General features: G+C 35.9%; 2 protein-coding genes across 6 annotated transcripts; both read right to left on the bottom strand.

Moving 5' to 3' along the window:
* Positions 1 to 2,079: 2,079 nt before the first annotated feature.
* LOC120296604 (olfactory receptor 5V1-like) lies at positions 2,080 to 6,965 on the bottom strand. 5 transcript variants are annotated; one of them, XR_005553530.1, is made up of 3 exons: positions 6,750 to 6,953; positions 3,623 to 5,048; positions 2,080 to 2,525 (listed from the first exon to the last, which is right to left on the bottom strand). XR_005553530.1 is itself a non-coding variant. In XM_039318417.1 (2 exons), exon 2 carries the CDS (start codon positions 4,999 to 5,001, stop codon positions 4,075 to 4,077), a length of 927 nt encoding a protein of 308 aa, XP_039174351.1. In that variant the 5' UTR covers positions 5,002 to 5,048; positions 6,873 to 6,965; the 3' UTR covers positions 2,080 to 4,074. The 5 variants fall into 5 exon arrangements, 2 of the variants coding, with proteins under 2 accessions (XP_039174351.1, XP_039174350.1); XR_005553531.1 differs by having other exon boundaries at positions 2,080 to 2,504; XR_005553532.1 differs by having other exon boundaries at positions 2,080 to 3,755.
* A 3,321-nt stretch (positions 6,966 to 10,286) lies between these two features.
* Positions 10,287 to 13,663, bottom strand: LOC120296616 (olfactory receptor 5V1-like). Its single transcript, XM_039318440.1, has 2 exons — positions 13,396 to 13,663; positions 10,287 to 12,872 (listed from the first exon to the last, which is right to left on the bottom strand). The coding sequence occupies exon 2, from the start codon at positions 12,839 to 12,841 to the stop codon at positions 11,879 to 11,881; it is 963 nt and encodes a 320-aa protein (XP_039174374.1). The 5' UTR covers positions 12,842 to 12,872; positions 13,396 to 13,663; the 3' UTR covers positions 10,287 to 11,878.
* Between the last annotated feature and the right edge of the window lie 2,792 nt (positions 13,664 to 16,455).

Here is a 16,455-nt window from a genome sequence, read left to right as displayed (position 1 = left end):
GCAAGGCGTTCAAACCGGTCAGTCCTAGAAGAGATCAACCCCGACTGCTCTTTAGAAGGCCAGATCCTGAAGTTGAAACTCAAGTACTTTGGCCACCTAATGAGAAGGAAGGACTCACTGGAGAAGGGCCTAATGCTGGGAAAGATTGAGGGCAATAGAAGAAGGGGACGACAGAGAATGAGATGGCTGGATGGAGTCACTGAAGCAGTAGGTGTGAATTTGAATGGACTCCAGAAGATGGTAGAGGACAGGAAGACCTGGAGGAACGTTGTCCATGGGGTCGCGATGGGTCGGACACGACTTCGCAATTAACAACAACAATTACTATTGTGATGTGCTTCCTACATACCTTAGTTAGCTGACTAGCAAAAAGTTCATCTATTTCCTGTGTTTGGCTGGGTGGCCTATAGTATACACCTATGACAATGTTATTCCCCCCCCTTTTATATTGACCCATATGCATTCAGGACAGTTTTCATCATTGTTGTGCTCTATTTCTGTAGAGATGTAGTTATTTCTTATATAGAGAGCAATTCCACCTCCTCTTTTGTTTGGTCTGTTTCTTTTAAATAATTTAAATCCCTCTAGCTGTGTGTTCCATTTGTGGGTTTCATCCCACCATGTTTCCATAATGGCAACAATAGCATATCTGCCCTCATTAACCTGAATTTCTAGTTCACCCTGTTTGTCGTTCATACTCTGTGCGTTGGTTTGTAGACATTTGAGTCCTTTATGACCAACCCTGTGTTTACTTCCTACATAACCTGTGTGGTGCCTGAGTTCCCCTAAAGTCTTACCACCTATTTGATTAGTGCACTTTGTGCGGCATTCGCTATTAAGAGCTTGATTTTGCTTGACAGCAAGGTTGATGTTCTTGTCTACACAAATATATATATTACATGCACTGATAGCCCTATGATTTTTAGATTGCCGGGGACAGGGGTGTTCTGTACCAGTTAGCTCACTGTCCCTGCTGTTTAGTTTAAAAATTCCTCCAGAAAATCTGTGAATGTATAGCCAAGTAACTCAGTCCCTTTCTTTGATGGATGCAAACCATCAAAGTATATTTTTTCATTGGATCAGTTGCTGACATCGTGACTAATATATCCAAAACCTTCCCTTTTACTCCACTCCTTTAGCCACATATTGAATTGTGCTATACGCTGGCCTTTTCCATTTTGGTCCTTATACACTAGTAAGACCTCTGAAAAAAAAAGCCTACAGCCTATTCTGCTAAGTTCCTGCCCCAGGCTCTGAAAGTCATTCTGCACAGAGAATACATCTTTTTGGGACAGATCCTTAGTGCCAAGATGTACAATAGCCTCCACATCACAGTCCTTGCAGGCATTCTTGTTTATTTTACAAATATGCTTCTGGTCCCAACTGGCAGTAGCACCTGGGAGACACCTGACCTCTTTTGAAACTCTGTGTCCTTTCCTAAGTTTACATCCCTTATAATTGAATCACCAACCAGAAGGTGGCTTCTCTTTTGGGGTGCCTTTCTGTTCTTGCATGACTGATGTGTAATACCTGGTTCGCACTTCTCCCTGTCAAAAACAAGTTCTTCATCTTGGACCAAGATCCCCTGCTTATTTGAGTTATCATCACAAATACCTTTACCTGTCTCCTTAATGTCTTTATTAAGGTCAGCAAGGACACTGTATCTGTTGTGCAGGGACACAGCAAAAGCTTTGTGTTTATGGTTCACAGCTCTCACCCTGCCAGATCTCACGGTTGTCCACACTGCCCTTCTCTGCAGGATCTTTGTGGTAGAGGGGGTTGATAGCTTGGAGGCTCAGTGGAGTAGAAGGGCTGAACTGGACACCTAATTTCTGCCTGAAGAGCAGAGATTACAGACTCTAGATAAATAATCTGTCCTTGTAGACTAGTGATTTGTTTACAGATAGGACAGTTTCCAAGATTGGAAAGGGTACTGCGGAAGACATAATTTTTCCATAAATTATTAATAAATTTGAAATAAATAATCTATTAACCATAGCATAGAAGAAACCTCTCCATCAGCATAAATTGAGGACTTCCTTGCAAAATTAATAATGAAACAAGACACATTTTCAAATATTGAGGTTTTAAAGTTTTATTTCTTGGTTATATGATCACGTAACATTCCTTGTGATCTTGTTGAATTAATCATTATCAGCACATTTAATTGAATTTATATGAAATACAAAGCAGCTTAAGACTTTACATTTAGTTGATTCATAAAGTCATTTAAGAAATTCCTGGAAGATATGAAGCCAATTCATGATAACCAAAGAGTACCTCCAGTTTTAGATGTGGTTTGTGTATTCTTAATTTGGTGAGGGATGGCTGAGTGTGAATTCTTGACTACAAACACTGGGTATCACCTGATGATGCTTTGATAACCATTTCAACCTGAAGTTGTTCAAGGAAAGTCCATATTTCCATTTCTCCCTGAGTTCATTCTGAGATTCAGCACAAGATTTCTAGTTACTTAAAGAGTTATAGGGAGCCATGGAGATGACCTTGGGGAAAGAAGACAGAAGCTGTTGAAGAAGAAGCATGAATTAACTTCAGGTGGACAGAAGAGTATAAAACAGAGTCAAACTATCTCTCTCCCTTACTCCTCCTGATATGAGATGGAGGGGATGGAATATAGGTAGTCTTGCAAGATACCATTTCTATACTATCTTCATTATAAGAAGCAGTATACCATCCCAGCAGACTGTAGCCAGTTGGAGGCAAATTTCTTTGCTAATAATCAATGTCTAGTGTACAGGATTGTAAATGGCAGCATAGTGGTCAAAGACCATTACTGCAAGCAGGAGACATTCAATGCCCACAAAAGAAAAAAAGAAGTATGTTTGAAAAACACAGCTCATATAGGAAATGTTATTTTTCTCTGAGAGTAAATGAGCCAACATCTAGGGGGATAGTGTGCTTGTATAGCAAATGTCCAGAAAGGAGTGGTTCCCAGGGAAGACATACATGGAGTTTTGGAGTTTCTGGTTCATCAATGTCATTATGATAATGAAAGTATCCACACGACAGTAAGAGATAAATGATGAAGAACCTATTAAAGGTCAATAGATAGGTCTCCTATAGATTTCTAAAGCCAAGTACCCATATTATGAACTCAGTCAGATCACTTTGATTTTGTATTTCCTTATCTCAACATTTATTCCTATAAGGAATTTATAATTTATAAATTTACAATGAAGAAATTTCTTATGAAACATTTCCACCGTAATTATCAGAGTACATTATAATAGTCTAAGTAGAAAGAGATCATGGTGTGAGAAGGGCATGTTGGTCCAGGAATGGATGTAACTGGCATACAATCAATCAATCAATCTTTATTATAGTCACAGACCAGAAAACTGGCATACAATATCAATATCATACAATATCAAGTTGTGCAACTGCTATTTGTTCCTTAAGCCCAGGAGAACTTCATTATTAAGCCATGGGTAAGTCTGGGGCAGTGCAACTCCATCCACGATCAAAGATGGTAATGTTCCAAGAACCAAGGACCAGAGACTCTCTATCTTGCCAAAGTTCAGTTTTAGCCTATTCCTCCCCATCCAGACCTCAATAGCCTTCAGACACCGAGAGAGGATGGTCACAACATCATGTAGCTCACCATGGATTGAGTTGTATAGCTGAGTATCATCAGCATATTGATGATATCTTACTCCATGTTGATGGATGATCTCTCCAGTGGTTTCATGTAGACATTAAATGGATGGAAGAAATAGTTCAAATTGGTGGAAACTCTGCTTTATCAGATTAAAACAGATTAATATATATCAGGCAAAATTTCAAAACAAAACAACAACCTCAACTAGGCCAATGTATTCAAGGATCTATGATTTATCTATTTATTTTTAGAGTACTAATATCAGAGTACTCTATACCATTTATTCATTAAAAATGTGTAAGTACATAAGAAGTTTGAATCATATCATTGTAAGATGATGATGCCATTTATCACTTTTAAAATATCTCTAAAGCCCTTTCTAATTTATGACTACATTATCTAAAAAAGGAGGGAACTCTTTTTTCCTATATGCTTCTATCTGAATGTTACAAAATTTAAATCTTTCTCATTATATTTCTCCAAGCATTCCTTACATCTTTGTTTCGCAAAGTATATATAACAGGATTTAGTAATGGAGTCAAGATGCTGTACATTAGTGGGGTCAGCTTGGTATTAACAGAAGACTGGGAAGGGACAGGTCTCAAGTAGGTGAAAATGCAACTGCCATAATAAAGTAGAACCACTGTAAGATGAGAGGAGCAGGTGGAAAAAGCTTTTTGTCTTCCTTCTGCAGACTGCACCTTCAGTACTGTGAAAATGATGGATAAATATGACAGAAGGATGCAAACAAGAGGTGTCCATGCTATGAATAATCCAATAGATAGCAAGAGCTTTTGGTTGAGGGAGACATCTCCACATGACAACTTTAGCAGTGGAGGAATATCACAGTAGAATGCATCTAGGCGATTGTCTCCACAAAAAGGTAACTGAAGGGCAAAATAAGTATGAATTGCAGAGTTAAGAAAACCTCCAACCCAGCAAGCTATAGCTAGTTGGAGGCAAACCCATCTCCTCATAAATAATGAGTAGTGCAAAGGATTGCAAATAGCAATATAGCGATCCAAAGCCATTACTGCCAGAAGAAGGCATTCTGTCCCTACAAAGGAGAAGAAAAAGTACAGTTGGAGAACACAGGCTGTGTAAGAAATACTGCTCGTGTCTTTGAGAATAAGATCCAGCATCTGTGGAATTGTGGTGCTAGTGTAGCAGATGTCAAGGAAAGACAGGTTCCCCAAGAAAAAATACATGGGGGTTCTGAGCTTCTGATCAAAAATTGCTATAGTGATAATGGAGATATTCCACAGCACTGTGAATAAATAGAGAGTCAGGAATACACTGAAGAGCAAGTACTGTAGTTCCTGCAGGTTTTGAAACCCAAGGATGATGAACTCTGAAAGCATAGTTTGGTTTTGTATTTTCATGCCTCCTCCCAAATAAAGTACTTCTTGTTGTTGTGGTGGTGGGATAGCTTAAAGTGGAAAAAACAAAGTAAATTCCATGCAAATTGTGAACATTTGAACATAAGGTAAAAAAATCCATTCTGAATCAGATCCGGCTATTAATGTCCAAATATATTTATTTGGATTTCAAACAAAACAAAACAGAACAGAACAAAACAATATTTTAAAAAAATTATATAGCTTCTCAGTGACTAGTATACTAATTTGCATGGTTTGGAATTTTGTTGTTATGGAATTCATGTCCACTATTGTTTAAAGAGAGTGACATATTACCTATTTTTACATGCTGAATCCTGAATCTATGCATTTAATTTCAAGATGAGCTTGAACTTTTTTAACTTTTCCGTCATAGCCATGAAGTTTCCTTGAAAGTGATATGGAGTGTTTTCCTTCCTTCTTTCCTTCCTTCCTTCCTTCCTTCCTTCCTTCCTTCCTTCCTTCCTTCCTTCCTTCCTTCCTTCCTTCCTTCCTTCCTCCCTCCCTCCCTCCCTCCCTCCCTCCCTCCCTCCTTTTTCTTTTTCCTAAATACACTAACAAAAGCACTACATGGTGCCTCAAGCTGTTTATCACATGGAGAATGGATCACCTATAAGCCTCTTTTTGAAACATTAACTGGGCTTGATTTTGTGGAATGGACTTCAGTGAGAAGTCCATGCAATTAATTCTAACAACTTAACATTGTAGATAATGCACATTTCTTTTAAACCTATGATTTCATACCTTGGATTATTTTATAATTAAATAATGGCATACATATGGAATATATTTCAGGACAAAGAATAATTTGTGTCATTGTGCAAATGATATTTGTCATACAGATGAATCAAAACATCAGAGATGAAAAAATAGGGTTTTTTTAGAGGGGGCTTTTTGCACTTCCTTATATATTGGGATTTTTTTTAATATTCTCTTAGATTAATGCTAATCTAATGTTAACGCTAACATTAACACCACTTAATTATAATACAAGTGTGTTTTATAAACAGTTAAATATTCATGATATAAAAATGCATTGTTATTCAAAATACTTGGAACTGCAAACATAGTGTAATGGGAAATATTCCCAGATTTATAGTTATAGAATGTAGATCTTATGGAGCCTACATGTAATAACTAAAGAATGACTTAATACCTGTTAATAAGACAACCAATAACCCAGTCTCAATCACATTATATGTACAATAAACTCATATTATATTATGTTACAAATTCATATAATTTTTAAATAATTCCTGATTTATTTACATTAAACCAAAGAGAGTTTTGTTATGTGATCTAAACTATTTCTTCAATATGAGCTTTCTAAAATGATATCTTTGTTACCTTCAAAAAAACCATTGTTGTTTCATTCTTTTCCTCCTAACTGCTGCATGTTCTGCATTTATTTTTTCAAACCAGACAGAATGTACTTCTGAATTTCTACTCTAAAAGTTCCTAAACAGGAAATATGGAATTACTCCCAGATGTATTGTAAAGTTTTTAGCTAATCAACAGCATCATAATAAATTGCATAGAAAGTAAATTAAGACATGAATAATCTCACCTAGTAACTACGTTTTTAGAAATATGCATTATTTGATGACATCTATCTATCTATCTATCTATCTATCTATCTATCTATCTATCTATCTATCTATCTATTTAGCAAAATTATATAACTTTAAAAAACCACATTAGACTAAATTAAATTAAGCTTTTCAGGAATTTACCATTTTAATTCAGGAAGTCCATCATTAGGAAATTCATTCAAAGAGAAATTTCCAATATTATGTTACTTATTAATATGTCTTGCTGTACTGTTTCCTGATAAAGTCAAGAAAAAAAATTCCTACCATTTTCTTGACAATAGTTTTAGAAGTTTCTTGACAATACCTTCCTTCAAGGGTTTAAAGAGAGTGACTGATTCAACTTAGATTTCAAACAGGAGATAGAACTAGAATTCAAAGTCTCCTGTTTTATATTATTTATATTATAACTGCTAGACCAATCTGGATCTTTATCTATGCTATTTAGTGGCTTATCCTATCAAAATCCTTTGGGGAAAAAAAGGAAGATTAAGTGTCAACATATATTTTATTTTTTCATTTTACTTATTCAATTTGTATAATCACCCATCTCAAATCAGTGACTCTTAGTAGCAAACAATTATATTTTCCTTGCATAGTTTAATAATGTTTTCCTTGCATAGTTTAATAATGAATGGGATGGTTGACATAGCAACTAGGAGAATGGAAAAGAGATTATAATTCTATTCCCTAGTTCCTACAGAAGGAAGATAAACACAGTATCTTCCTTTTTTTTCTTATTGCTTGGAAAGATTGAGAATTTCGCTACACTCTTTAAGTCAGGAAATATCTACCTAGGTGGTTACTCTAGAGTTATTCCTCAACTCTAAAGAATGGGAAGCTGTATTATCATTATTATTGTTATTTTGTTGTTGTTGTTATTGTCATCATCATCATCATCCTTATTGGCCAAATGAGATTTGTGAGCTGTTAAAAGGAGTAGAGAATGGAAAGTATCTATGAAGAAGATGATGCAATGGACCACAGTAATGCACAGGGTTCTCAGGAAGGATGAATCACATTCCAAGGAAGGGGACAAGATAAGAGAGAGCACAGTCTAGAACTGGATCATGTGAAGAGAATGATATTTAGCATAATCACTCCCCACAATTGCCCAAGATATATCCATTAGATTAGGGTAGTACGCACTTACTCTGCCAAGATTTTGTCTGTCTGGTGTATGCAAATAAAGAACTGAACATAGGCTGGATTGTGCTACATCATTCTTAGGTTTGGCCTGCAATACCACTTCAGGGACAACATATTTGAGAAATGGGAATCATTTTAAATCTATTGTATAGCATATCTGATGGCACCTCATTTAATCTGCTTTTTGAAAATTCTACATTCTATTTACATAAATGTAAATTAATAAGGAGTACAGTAATCTGAAACAGTGTGCTTATAATTTATTCAAAAATTCAGAAGTAAACCCAAAGCTTTGGCTTTCACTGTTAATTTCTGTACTGAGCTATCTCATAAACTTTGTAAAATACAATAAAATGCTGACGAAACACCACTAAAAAACAAACATTTTTTTTTATATAAAACTGATTAATCTTTTGGGTCATCTGTTTAAACTGTATATCTGCATAATAATCATCTGATAGTTCACATGATAATCCTACTTTGTTTTTGAAAACATTATGTCAGGCTCCTCAAATTATTTTTGGGATGCTGCCATTCTGTTAGGAGGGGGAGGCTTTTCTTCTGTTGGGCGGGGGAGGCCTGGGCTGTGGGATGTGTTTCTTTTGTTCTTTCAACCTTTGTTGTATCTCTTTGGGTTAGAAAGAGGGGAGGAATGTTCCTAGGGCAATCTGCCTTATCTCTGCTCCACTGAGAAGAGGATGCAATGCCTTGGAACAAAGTTTTATTGCTCATTTAACTGCCAGTTTCCATAACAACTTCACACCTGGAACAGTACCTACGATGCTTCATCAACTATCAGCAAGACAATAGGACTGACCTCCTGCTGTTCACCAAAGTGGCTTATAATAATGCTATGCACTCTAGCACCAGGTTCACCCCTTTTCAAGTGGCCACTGTACAAAAGTTCAACCCAATGCCTAAACTACCAATCGATGAACCCACCATCTCTTCCCTTAAGGAATGGATGAATCAAGTGCAAAATACTTGGCCAATTGTTAGAAAAACTCTAGATGAGGCTGGAGTAGCTTATAAGGCTCAAGTGGATAAAAAGAGAATAGAATCTAAACCATTCCACATTGAGGACAGAGTACACCTGTCTACCAGTTTCCTGAAATCCCTTTAACCTTCCCAAAAGTTAGGGCTAAAATTTGTGGGACCCTTTCCAATCAAATGAATTATAAACCAGTCACAATGGAGTTGGAGCTTTCCAAGGCCTTAAGGCAAATCCACCCTATATTTCATTATACTCTGCTAAAACCTGAGATAACATCACCTTTACATCCAATCACTCCCCCAGGGCCTCAACCCATCATGGTAGAGGGTAAGCAACACTTTGAGATATCCTAAACTTACATAAACACTATGAAGCCACCCAGTATTTGGTGGCCTAGAAAGACCTCCCTGTATCCTAGAACAAATGGGTTAACAAGAAACAAATGTTTTCATACACATTGCCTGGATAAAGCTGACTAATTTGTGAATTCTCTTTCTCCCTTATTTTGTTATTTTATATTTCTCCAGGTGGACTTCTCTTTCTTTTAAGGAGGGATGGTATGTCAGGCCCTCAAATTATTTTTGGGGTGCTGCCATTCTGTTAAGAGGGAGGAGGCTTTTCTTCTGTTGGGAGGGGGGAGGTCATGGGCTCTGGGTGTGTTTCTTTTGCTTTGTTCTTTCAACCTTTGATGTGAAAGTAGGGAATAAAGAGGATGCAACAGTTAAGAACAGAGTTTTACCACTCCTTCAACTGCCAGTTCCCATAACAATTTCACACCTGTGTATTGGCTGAAATGGATTTTAACTGGGCAGTTGGGTACCTGGGAAGGGATTTGAAGAGAGGGTTTTAATGTAATGTTTCATGTGGGAATTATTCATATCTTGCCTAGCCTTTCTACTTTCACTGTCTGTCAGTAAAAGTTCTTGTTGAATATACTTTTAATATACTTGTTCCATGAGAACAACAGTGTTTGGAACACAACTTGGAATACTTAAAGATTTTTAAAATTTCACTTGTAATTGCATTTGCAATTGAGTTGCTACTAGAATCCAAACTGGAGTTCTAAATAAAATTTCAAATGCAACTGTTTGCATTAAAAATTGGATTTCTGTGGTGACAAATATCCTTCCTTTGAATAAAAATACTAAAATAAGGCTGCATAATTTTGTTTTTGATTTCAGAACTATCACATTGTAATAGTATTGCCAGAACAGAGCATGCATAAGTAAAATGCCCAGATAACTAAAACTCTTGATCTTGAATTTTCCAGCTATATTTTTTAAAACACTTTTCTCAAAAACATGAATTTTAGTTTATTTATCATTGAGTTTCAAACCCAGTCTAAATATGTGAGAGCAAAATTTTCTACATATAGCAAAGCACAAATTTTCCTTTAGATTAACAATGAACAGGAATCATCAACCTGAAACAATATAATTTCCAAACCATTGATGCAGATCTATTCCACTGCAATTTTAAAATTATACGGGTAAGAGATATGTGAATCAATGAAGATCCCATTTCAGTTTGATTTTTAAAGAAATGAATTGAATCATAATCATTTGAAATTCAAAAGTGTTATTTCATTTAATATTTGATTTGCAGTCAACATGCAGTCACAAATTGTAAAAGAGAAATATCAAAAGACTTGTAGCTTTATTTTTCCCCTTCCCAATCTTTGACAGAAGGGGATAAAAATGCAGACATAACAGGCCCTTCAGAGGGTATTTTTCTGAAAGGAATTATAGCAACACATTTTTAAGTTACTAAATATTTGAACTCTTTGAATATTCCCCAAGGCCACTTATAAAGCAAATCACGAAGATATGAAGAAAGCACAGCACAGAAACATTCATATTGTCTAGAAAATACATTCTGGAGACTATGATAAATTAATGCTGAATTCATACTAATATTAGATGAATGTTAATCTTAGAAATAAAAAAAATCAAAAGGTTTTAAAAGTAGATTACTAAAAATTGAGAATTTTACCATTCTCTGACTACTTCCATTTTTGGGGTAGCAGGCTAGTTGCAATGGCTGATTTCTTCTTTAAGGCATGACACTTTATGTGATGCTTGAAGTTCTTGATTTCTCTTTGTTTTTGTTTTAATTTACAAATTAAAAATATACTTTGCATTGTCCCAAATATAGGAGGAGATACAGAGTAGGAGTACCAAAACATTTTGAACCTCTTTGAAGTGATTCAAAGATACTTGATTTTATTTAATAGCTGCCATGAATTTGAATCAATCTTTTGAAGCTTTGTAAAGTCATATTACATTGAACAAAATTATGCCATAATAAAATGTCCTATCACACGAATTGAGATATATTTCTTTAAGTTAGCTGTCTCCCAAATTACAAATTTCAGATTTTTTTAAAAAAATGATCATTCTCAGATTTTATCGAAGAATAGGAGTTGTTGAAATTTTAACTGCAATAAGGAATCTAGAGTCAATTTTCCAAATGTATAAAATTGATTGTGCAAATTTATTTATTTTGTGGTTGCATTTGCTTTTTATTTTATCCTAATAGACCCTAGATATGTTAAATATAGAAATAAAAAGCAATAAACTCCCTCGCTATTCCTTTTGGTGTCTCTTCTCTGGTTTCTCCAGATTTGAAGATTGATACACTTAAGCTCTTTTCTTCAGATTGCCTTCTACAGAAAGAATAAAATATAGTAGTTCCTTCCCCTACTATTAAGACAGAAAAATTTGCCTTGAAAAAAGCAATTTTTTAAAATGTACTTTTGGACCATAAGCATCTGTTCATAGATATCTCTAATGGGCTTGAGTTCTACATACTTACATTTTGTCCTGAGACATTATGAAAACTGGGGCCCTTACAAGCTTGATAGATGAAATGAGGGAAAATAGAATACAAAATAAAATAAAAAAAATGATTGCATTACAGACACATATCACAGGCTGAGCATTTTACAGAATTGAAATCCCTTGTCCCAAAGGCACTTTTCAAAAGGCAAATGGCTTGTCTTTCTTCAAGAAAGTCCAGTGGCCTTTGGAAAGGCACCTTTGGGACAACCATGACCTGGATGACTGAGAACCTCCATTGACAATCAAGTCCTCTTTTTGTATTCTGTGAGTGCATAGAATCTTCAGTTCTCTTAGTAACTCCCAAAACATTTTGTCTTGCAAGAGAATAATTTCTTCCTCATAATATTTTGCAGAGCTTCTTTTACATCCTTGTTCCTAAGAGTATAGATCAGAGGATTTAATATAGGGGAAATCACATTGTTAACAAGGGCAACAATGCTGTCCCTGTTTAATGAATAGCTGGACGTAGGTCTAATATATGAAAAAAGGCAGCTGCCACAGTAGAGCAAAACAACAATGAAATGTGAAGCACAGGTAGAGATGGCTTTCCTCATAGCAGCTGAAGAATTCATTTTCAAAATTCTTGAGATAATGCAAATATAGGAAATTACGATGCACATTGCTGGTGCCAAGCCCATTATGGGGCTGGTGGCCAGTATTGCATTAGTGCTTCTGGAAATGTTCCCACAAGAGATAGCTAATAAAGGAGAGATATCACAATAAAAGTAATTGATTTTATTGCCCCTGCAAAGGAGCAGACTGAATGTGAAAACTGTGTGTATAGTGGAATTGAGTGAGCTTATTAACCAAATAGCAGATAATAGCTGGCTACATAGTTTTTGACTCATGACCATAATATAGTGGAGAGGATTGCAGATGGCAACATAACGATCATAAGCCATCACTCCCAACAAGAGAAATTCACTCCCAACAAATAAAACATAGAAAAAGAGTTGTATTTTGCACCTTTCATAAGCAATAACACTTCTTCCTGAGAGCAAGTTCACTATCAACTGAGGAATGGTGGTTGTGTTCAGGCAAATGTCCAGGACAGAAAGATTGCTGAGGAAGAAGTACATAGGGGTTTGGAGATTTGGTTCAGAAAAGACAAGAAAGACGATCAGAGCATTTCCCATCACTGTGAAGAAGTAAGTGAAGATCATGAGTCCAGAGAGGAAGAAATGCCATTTAAAAAGGTCTGAAAATGCCAGGAGAATAAATTCTGATGGAGCAGTTTTGTTACTGATATTCATTGTATTACTTTTATTGATTGTTTTCTTCTGTCTAGATAGAAACCAAAATATATAATTAGGTGAAAATATTACTGGAAAATAAATGATCAAAAAAGAGTTAAATAAGAGTACAAATAAACATCTAAAAACAAAAATATCCCCAACACATTTGACCATGTTAGAATCTTGAAGTTGTTTTCCCATAAATACATATATTTGTTTTTATTTCTGTAACAGTTCATGTGTTAAAAGTTTCCCAATCCATAGAACATTTTGATTATTTCTCCATATAGATCATTTTAAAAGATTTTTGAGGAGATTTTTTTTTTTAAAAAATATTGTAATAAGATATCTAGGTGCCTGCCTCCCTACCTTCCTTATTTTCTTCTTCTAGGAAATCTAGATTATATTTTCCTTCTATTTTGCTTAGAACTGAAACATTGAATCAAACAACACTGGACAAATTGAACTAAATAAATTCAACTGAATTAGCTATTAAGGCAATATACTGTACATGCAGAATTTGTGAGCAGAAGGAAAAAGACATTTTTATGAAATCTGAAAATTATCTGTACCTCTTACTTCCAAAAAAACCTCTATGTCCTTTTTTCCCATACAGTATCTTTTTTGGGGGGAGGGGGGAATTATTCTGTCTTATTGACTATTAAAATCCACATGAAGGAATTTATAATATCAAAACAAAAAGGCAAGAGTTCTTATCAGAAACACTCAGCACATGGCAATTGATAGCCAATTATTGATTCTTATTTTAAGCAAATGGTGTGTATGTGTGTGTGTGTTTGTGTGTGTGTGCATGTCCACACAAGTGCTCGCACAAACATGTGTGTGTATAGACAGACTATGGCAACTGGGATTTCTCAGAATAATACCATGCATTGTGTAAACAACTAAGAAAAGGAAGAAAAAGAAATTGTGAAGTAGATTCCTATGGCAGCCAGATTTGAAATACATCAGCTCATCTAAGCAACAAGGTGTGATATGATGATAATATGGACCAAAAAGAATTGTAGTTAATTTAAAATAATATACACCACAAGTCTCAAGAAGAAAAACTCAAAGAACAGATTGTGCATTTTCCAAAACATTCTTATTTTCTGAGCTGCTAAGCAGTTGCAACAGAATACACCTCTGTCATTTGAGAAAAAATCATATTGACCGATTGATTTTCAGACTTATAGGGCTTACAGAAGCTTCCAGAAATCATTGTTGCATTTGATAAACATTATTCAAGATATTCATGAAGCACTAGAACACAGTTAAACTAGAGTCTTGGACTTCAAGAGAGCTAATTTCAATAAACTTAGAGAGGGTTTGGGAAGGATTCCATGGATGAGAATCCTCCAGGGGAAAGCAACTCAAGAAGCTTGGGAAATTTTGAAAAGTGAGATAATAAAGGCCCAGTCTAGCACAATATCAACAAAGAGGAAAAATAACAGCTCTCAAAAGAAACCAGCATGGCTGCACAAAGAACTCTCTGATCAATTGAAAGATAAAAAGGACAAGTATAGAAAGTGGAAAGAGGGACACATAACTAAGTCAGAATATCAGCAAATAGCCCAAGCCTACAAAGAGGAAGTGAGGAAAGCTAAGGCTCAAAAAGAACTAAGGCTTGCGACCAAAGTCAAAAATAACAACAAAAAAAGCTTCTTTCAACATGTAAAAACAAGAAAATAGTGAAGGAAACAATTGGTCCATCAGTGGGTGAAAGTGGCAAGCAGGTGACAAGCAACAGGGAGAAAACAGAACTATTTAACTTGTTTTTCGCATCTGCCTTTACACAAAGGGAAAAAGCAGACCAACCTATCAAAAATAGTGCCATAAAAAAACAGAATAGAAACACAAATTAAGATAGGCAAGAAAATGGTAAGTGAGCACCTGTCCAGCCTAGACGAGTTCAAATCACCAGGATCAGATGGATTACATCCCAAGGTTCTCAAGAAACTGGCAGATGTGATCTCAGAACCACTGAACTAAATTTTCCAAAGATCCTGGAGAACTGGGGAACTGTCAGAGGACTGGAAAAGAGCTGATACCAAATGTTTCCTGCCTGAGCAAGGGGTTGGACTAGATGACCTCCAAGGTCCCTTCCAACATTATTATTATTATTATTATGGATCATCGCACAGTCAGCCAGATGTTCAGACTGGATTTGGCATTTTGTCTACCTATCGAGTCCTTACCCAGGACCTGGGATAGGCAGATGTGGATGTTTGATGGTATTACAGATATCGTCGCAGGATGGAAGCAGTTCCTAATAAGGCTGCCTTTTGCAATTGACTAATAGCGAATTTGTCAATGCCAATGGTGTTCAAGTGGTGCTCCAGTTGTTTTGGGATTGCACCCAAGGAGCCTATGACTATTGGTACTACCCTTGCTTGCTTTTGCCACAGTCTTTCTATTTCTATTTGTAGGTCTTTGTATTTTGTTATCTTCTCCAGTTCTTTCTCTTCTATTCTGCTGTCTCCAGGCACTGCCACGTCCACTATCCAGACTTTTTTGTCTTTCTTATCGACAATTGTTAAGTCTGGGGTGTTATGTTGCAGGTGCTTGTCTGTTTGCAACATTATTATTATTATTATTATTATTATTATTATTATTATTATTATTATTATTATTATTATTATTATTATTATTATATTACCCCCTGCTCAGACAAGAAACCCTATACCATTCTTTAAGGGCCCAGAGGGGGAAAAAAATCATGACTCATCTATCGGGTGTTAATAAAGAATATCCTGTATCCCAAAGCATGCAAGAAAGGAAAAGTTTTGAAGAAAAATATTGACACTAGAGATAGTAGAAAGTAGACAAATGGCTGACAGTCTGTTCTTAAAAACTTCCAATGTTGGAGCATTCAACACTTCTGGAGGCAAGTTGTTCCACTGCTTAATTGTTCTAACTGTCAGAAAATTTCTCCTTAGTTCTAGGTTGCTTCTCTCCTTCATTAGTTTCCATCTATTGCTTCTTGTCCTGCCTTCAGGCGCCTTGGAAAATAGCTTGACTCCCTCTTCTTTGTGGCAGCCCCTGAGATATTGGAACACTGCTATCATGTCCCCCCTCATCCTTCTCTTCATTAAACTAGACATACCCAATTCCAGCAAACGTTCCTTATAAGCTTCAGCCTCCAGTCCCCTAATCAACTTTGTTGCTCTTCTCTGTATTCTTTCTAGAGTCTCAACATCTTTTTTACATCGTGGTGACTAAAACTGGATGCAGTATTCCAAGTGTGGCCTTACCAAGGCATTGTAAAGTGGTATTAATATTTCATGTGATCTTGATTCTTACCCTCTGTTAATCCAGCCCAGCAAGGAAATTGGCTTTTTTGGCAGCTGCAGCACACTGCTCGCTCATATTTAAGTGATTGTCCACTAGGACTCCGAGGTCACTCTCACAGTTACTACTATTGAGAAAAGTACCCCCTACACTATACCTGTACATTTGGTTTTTCTTACCTAAATGTAGAACCTTGCTTTTTTCACCATTGACTTTCATTTTGTTATATAGTGCCCAATGCTGAAGTCTGTCAAGATCGTTCTTTACCTTAAGCCTATCTTTTGGAGTTTTGGTTATTCCTGCCAGCTTGGTGTGATCTGCAAATCTGATGAGTTCCCCAT

The sequence above is a fragment of the Crotalus tigris genome, unplaced genomic scaffold, assembly GCF_016545835.1.
Source record: "Crotalus tigris isolate CLP2741 ecotype Arizona unplaced genomic scaffold, ASM1654583v1 scf7180000021363.294534, whole genome shotgun sequence".
In the NCBI taxonomy this organism is placed as follows: Eukaryota; Metazoa; Chordata; class Lepidosauria; order Squamata; family Viperidae; genus Crotalus; species Crotalus tigris.
This window is presented reverse-complemented; position numbering and strand designations above follow the sequence as displayed.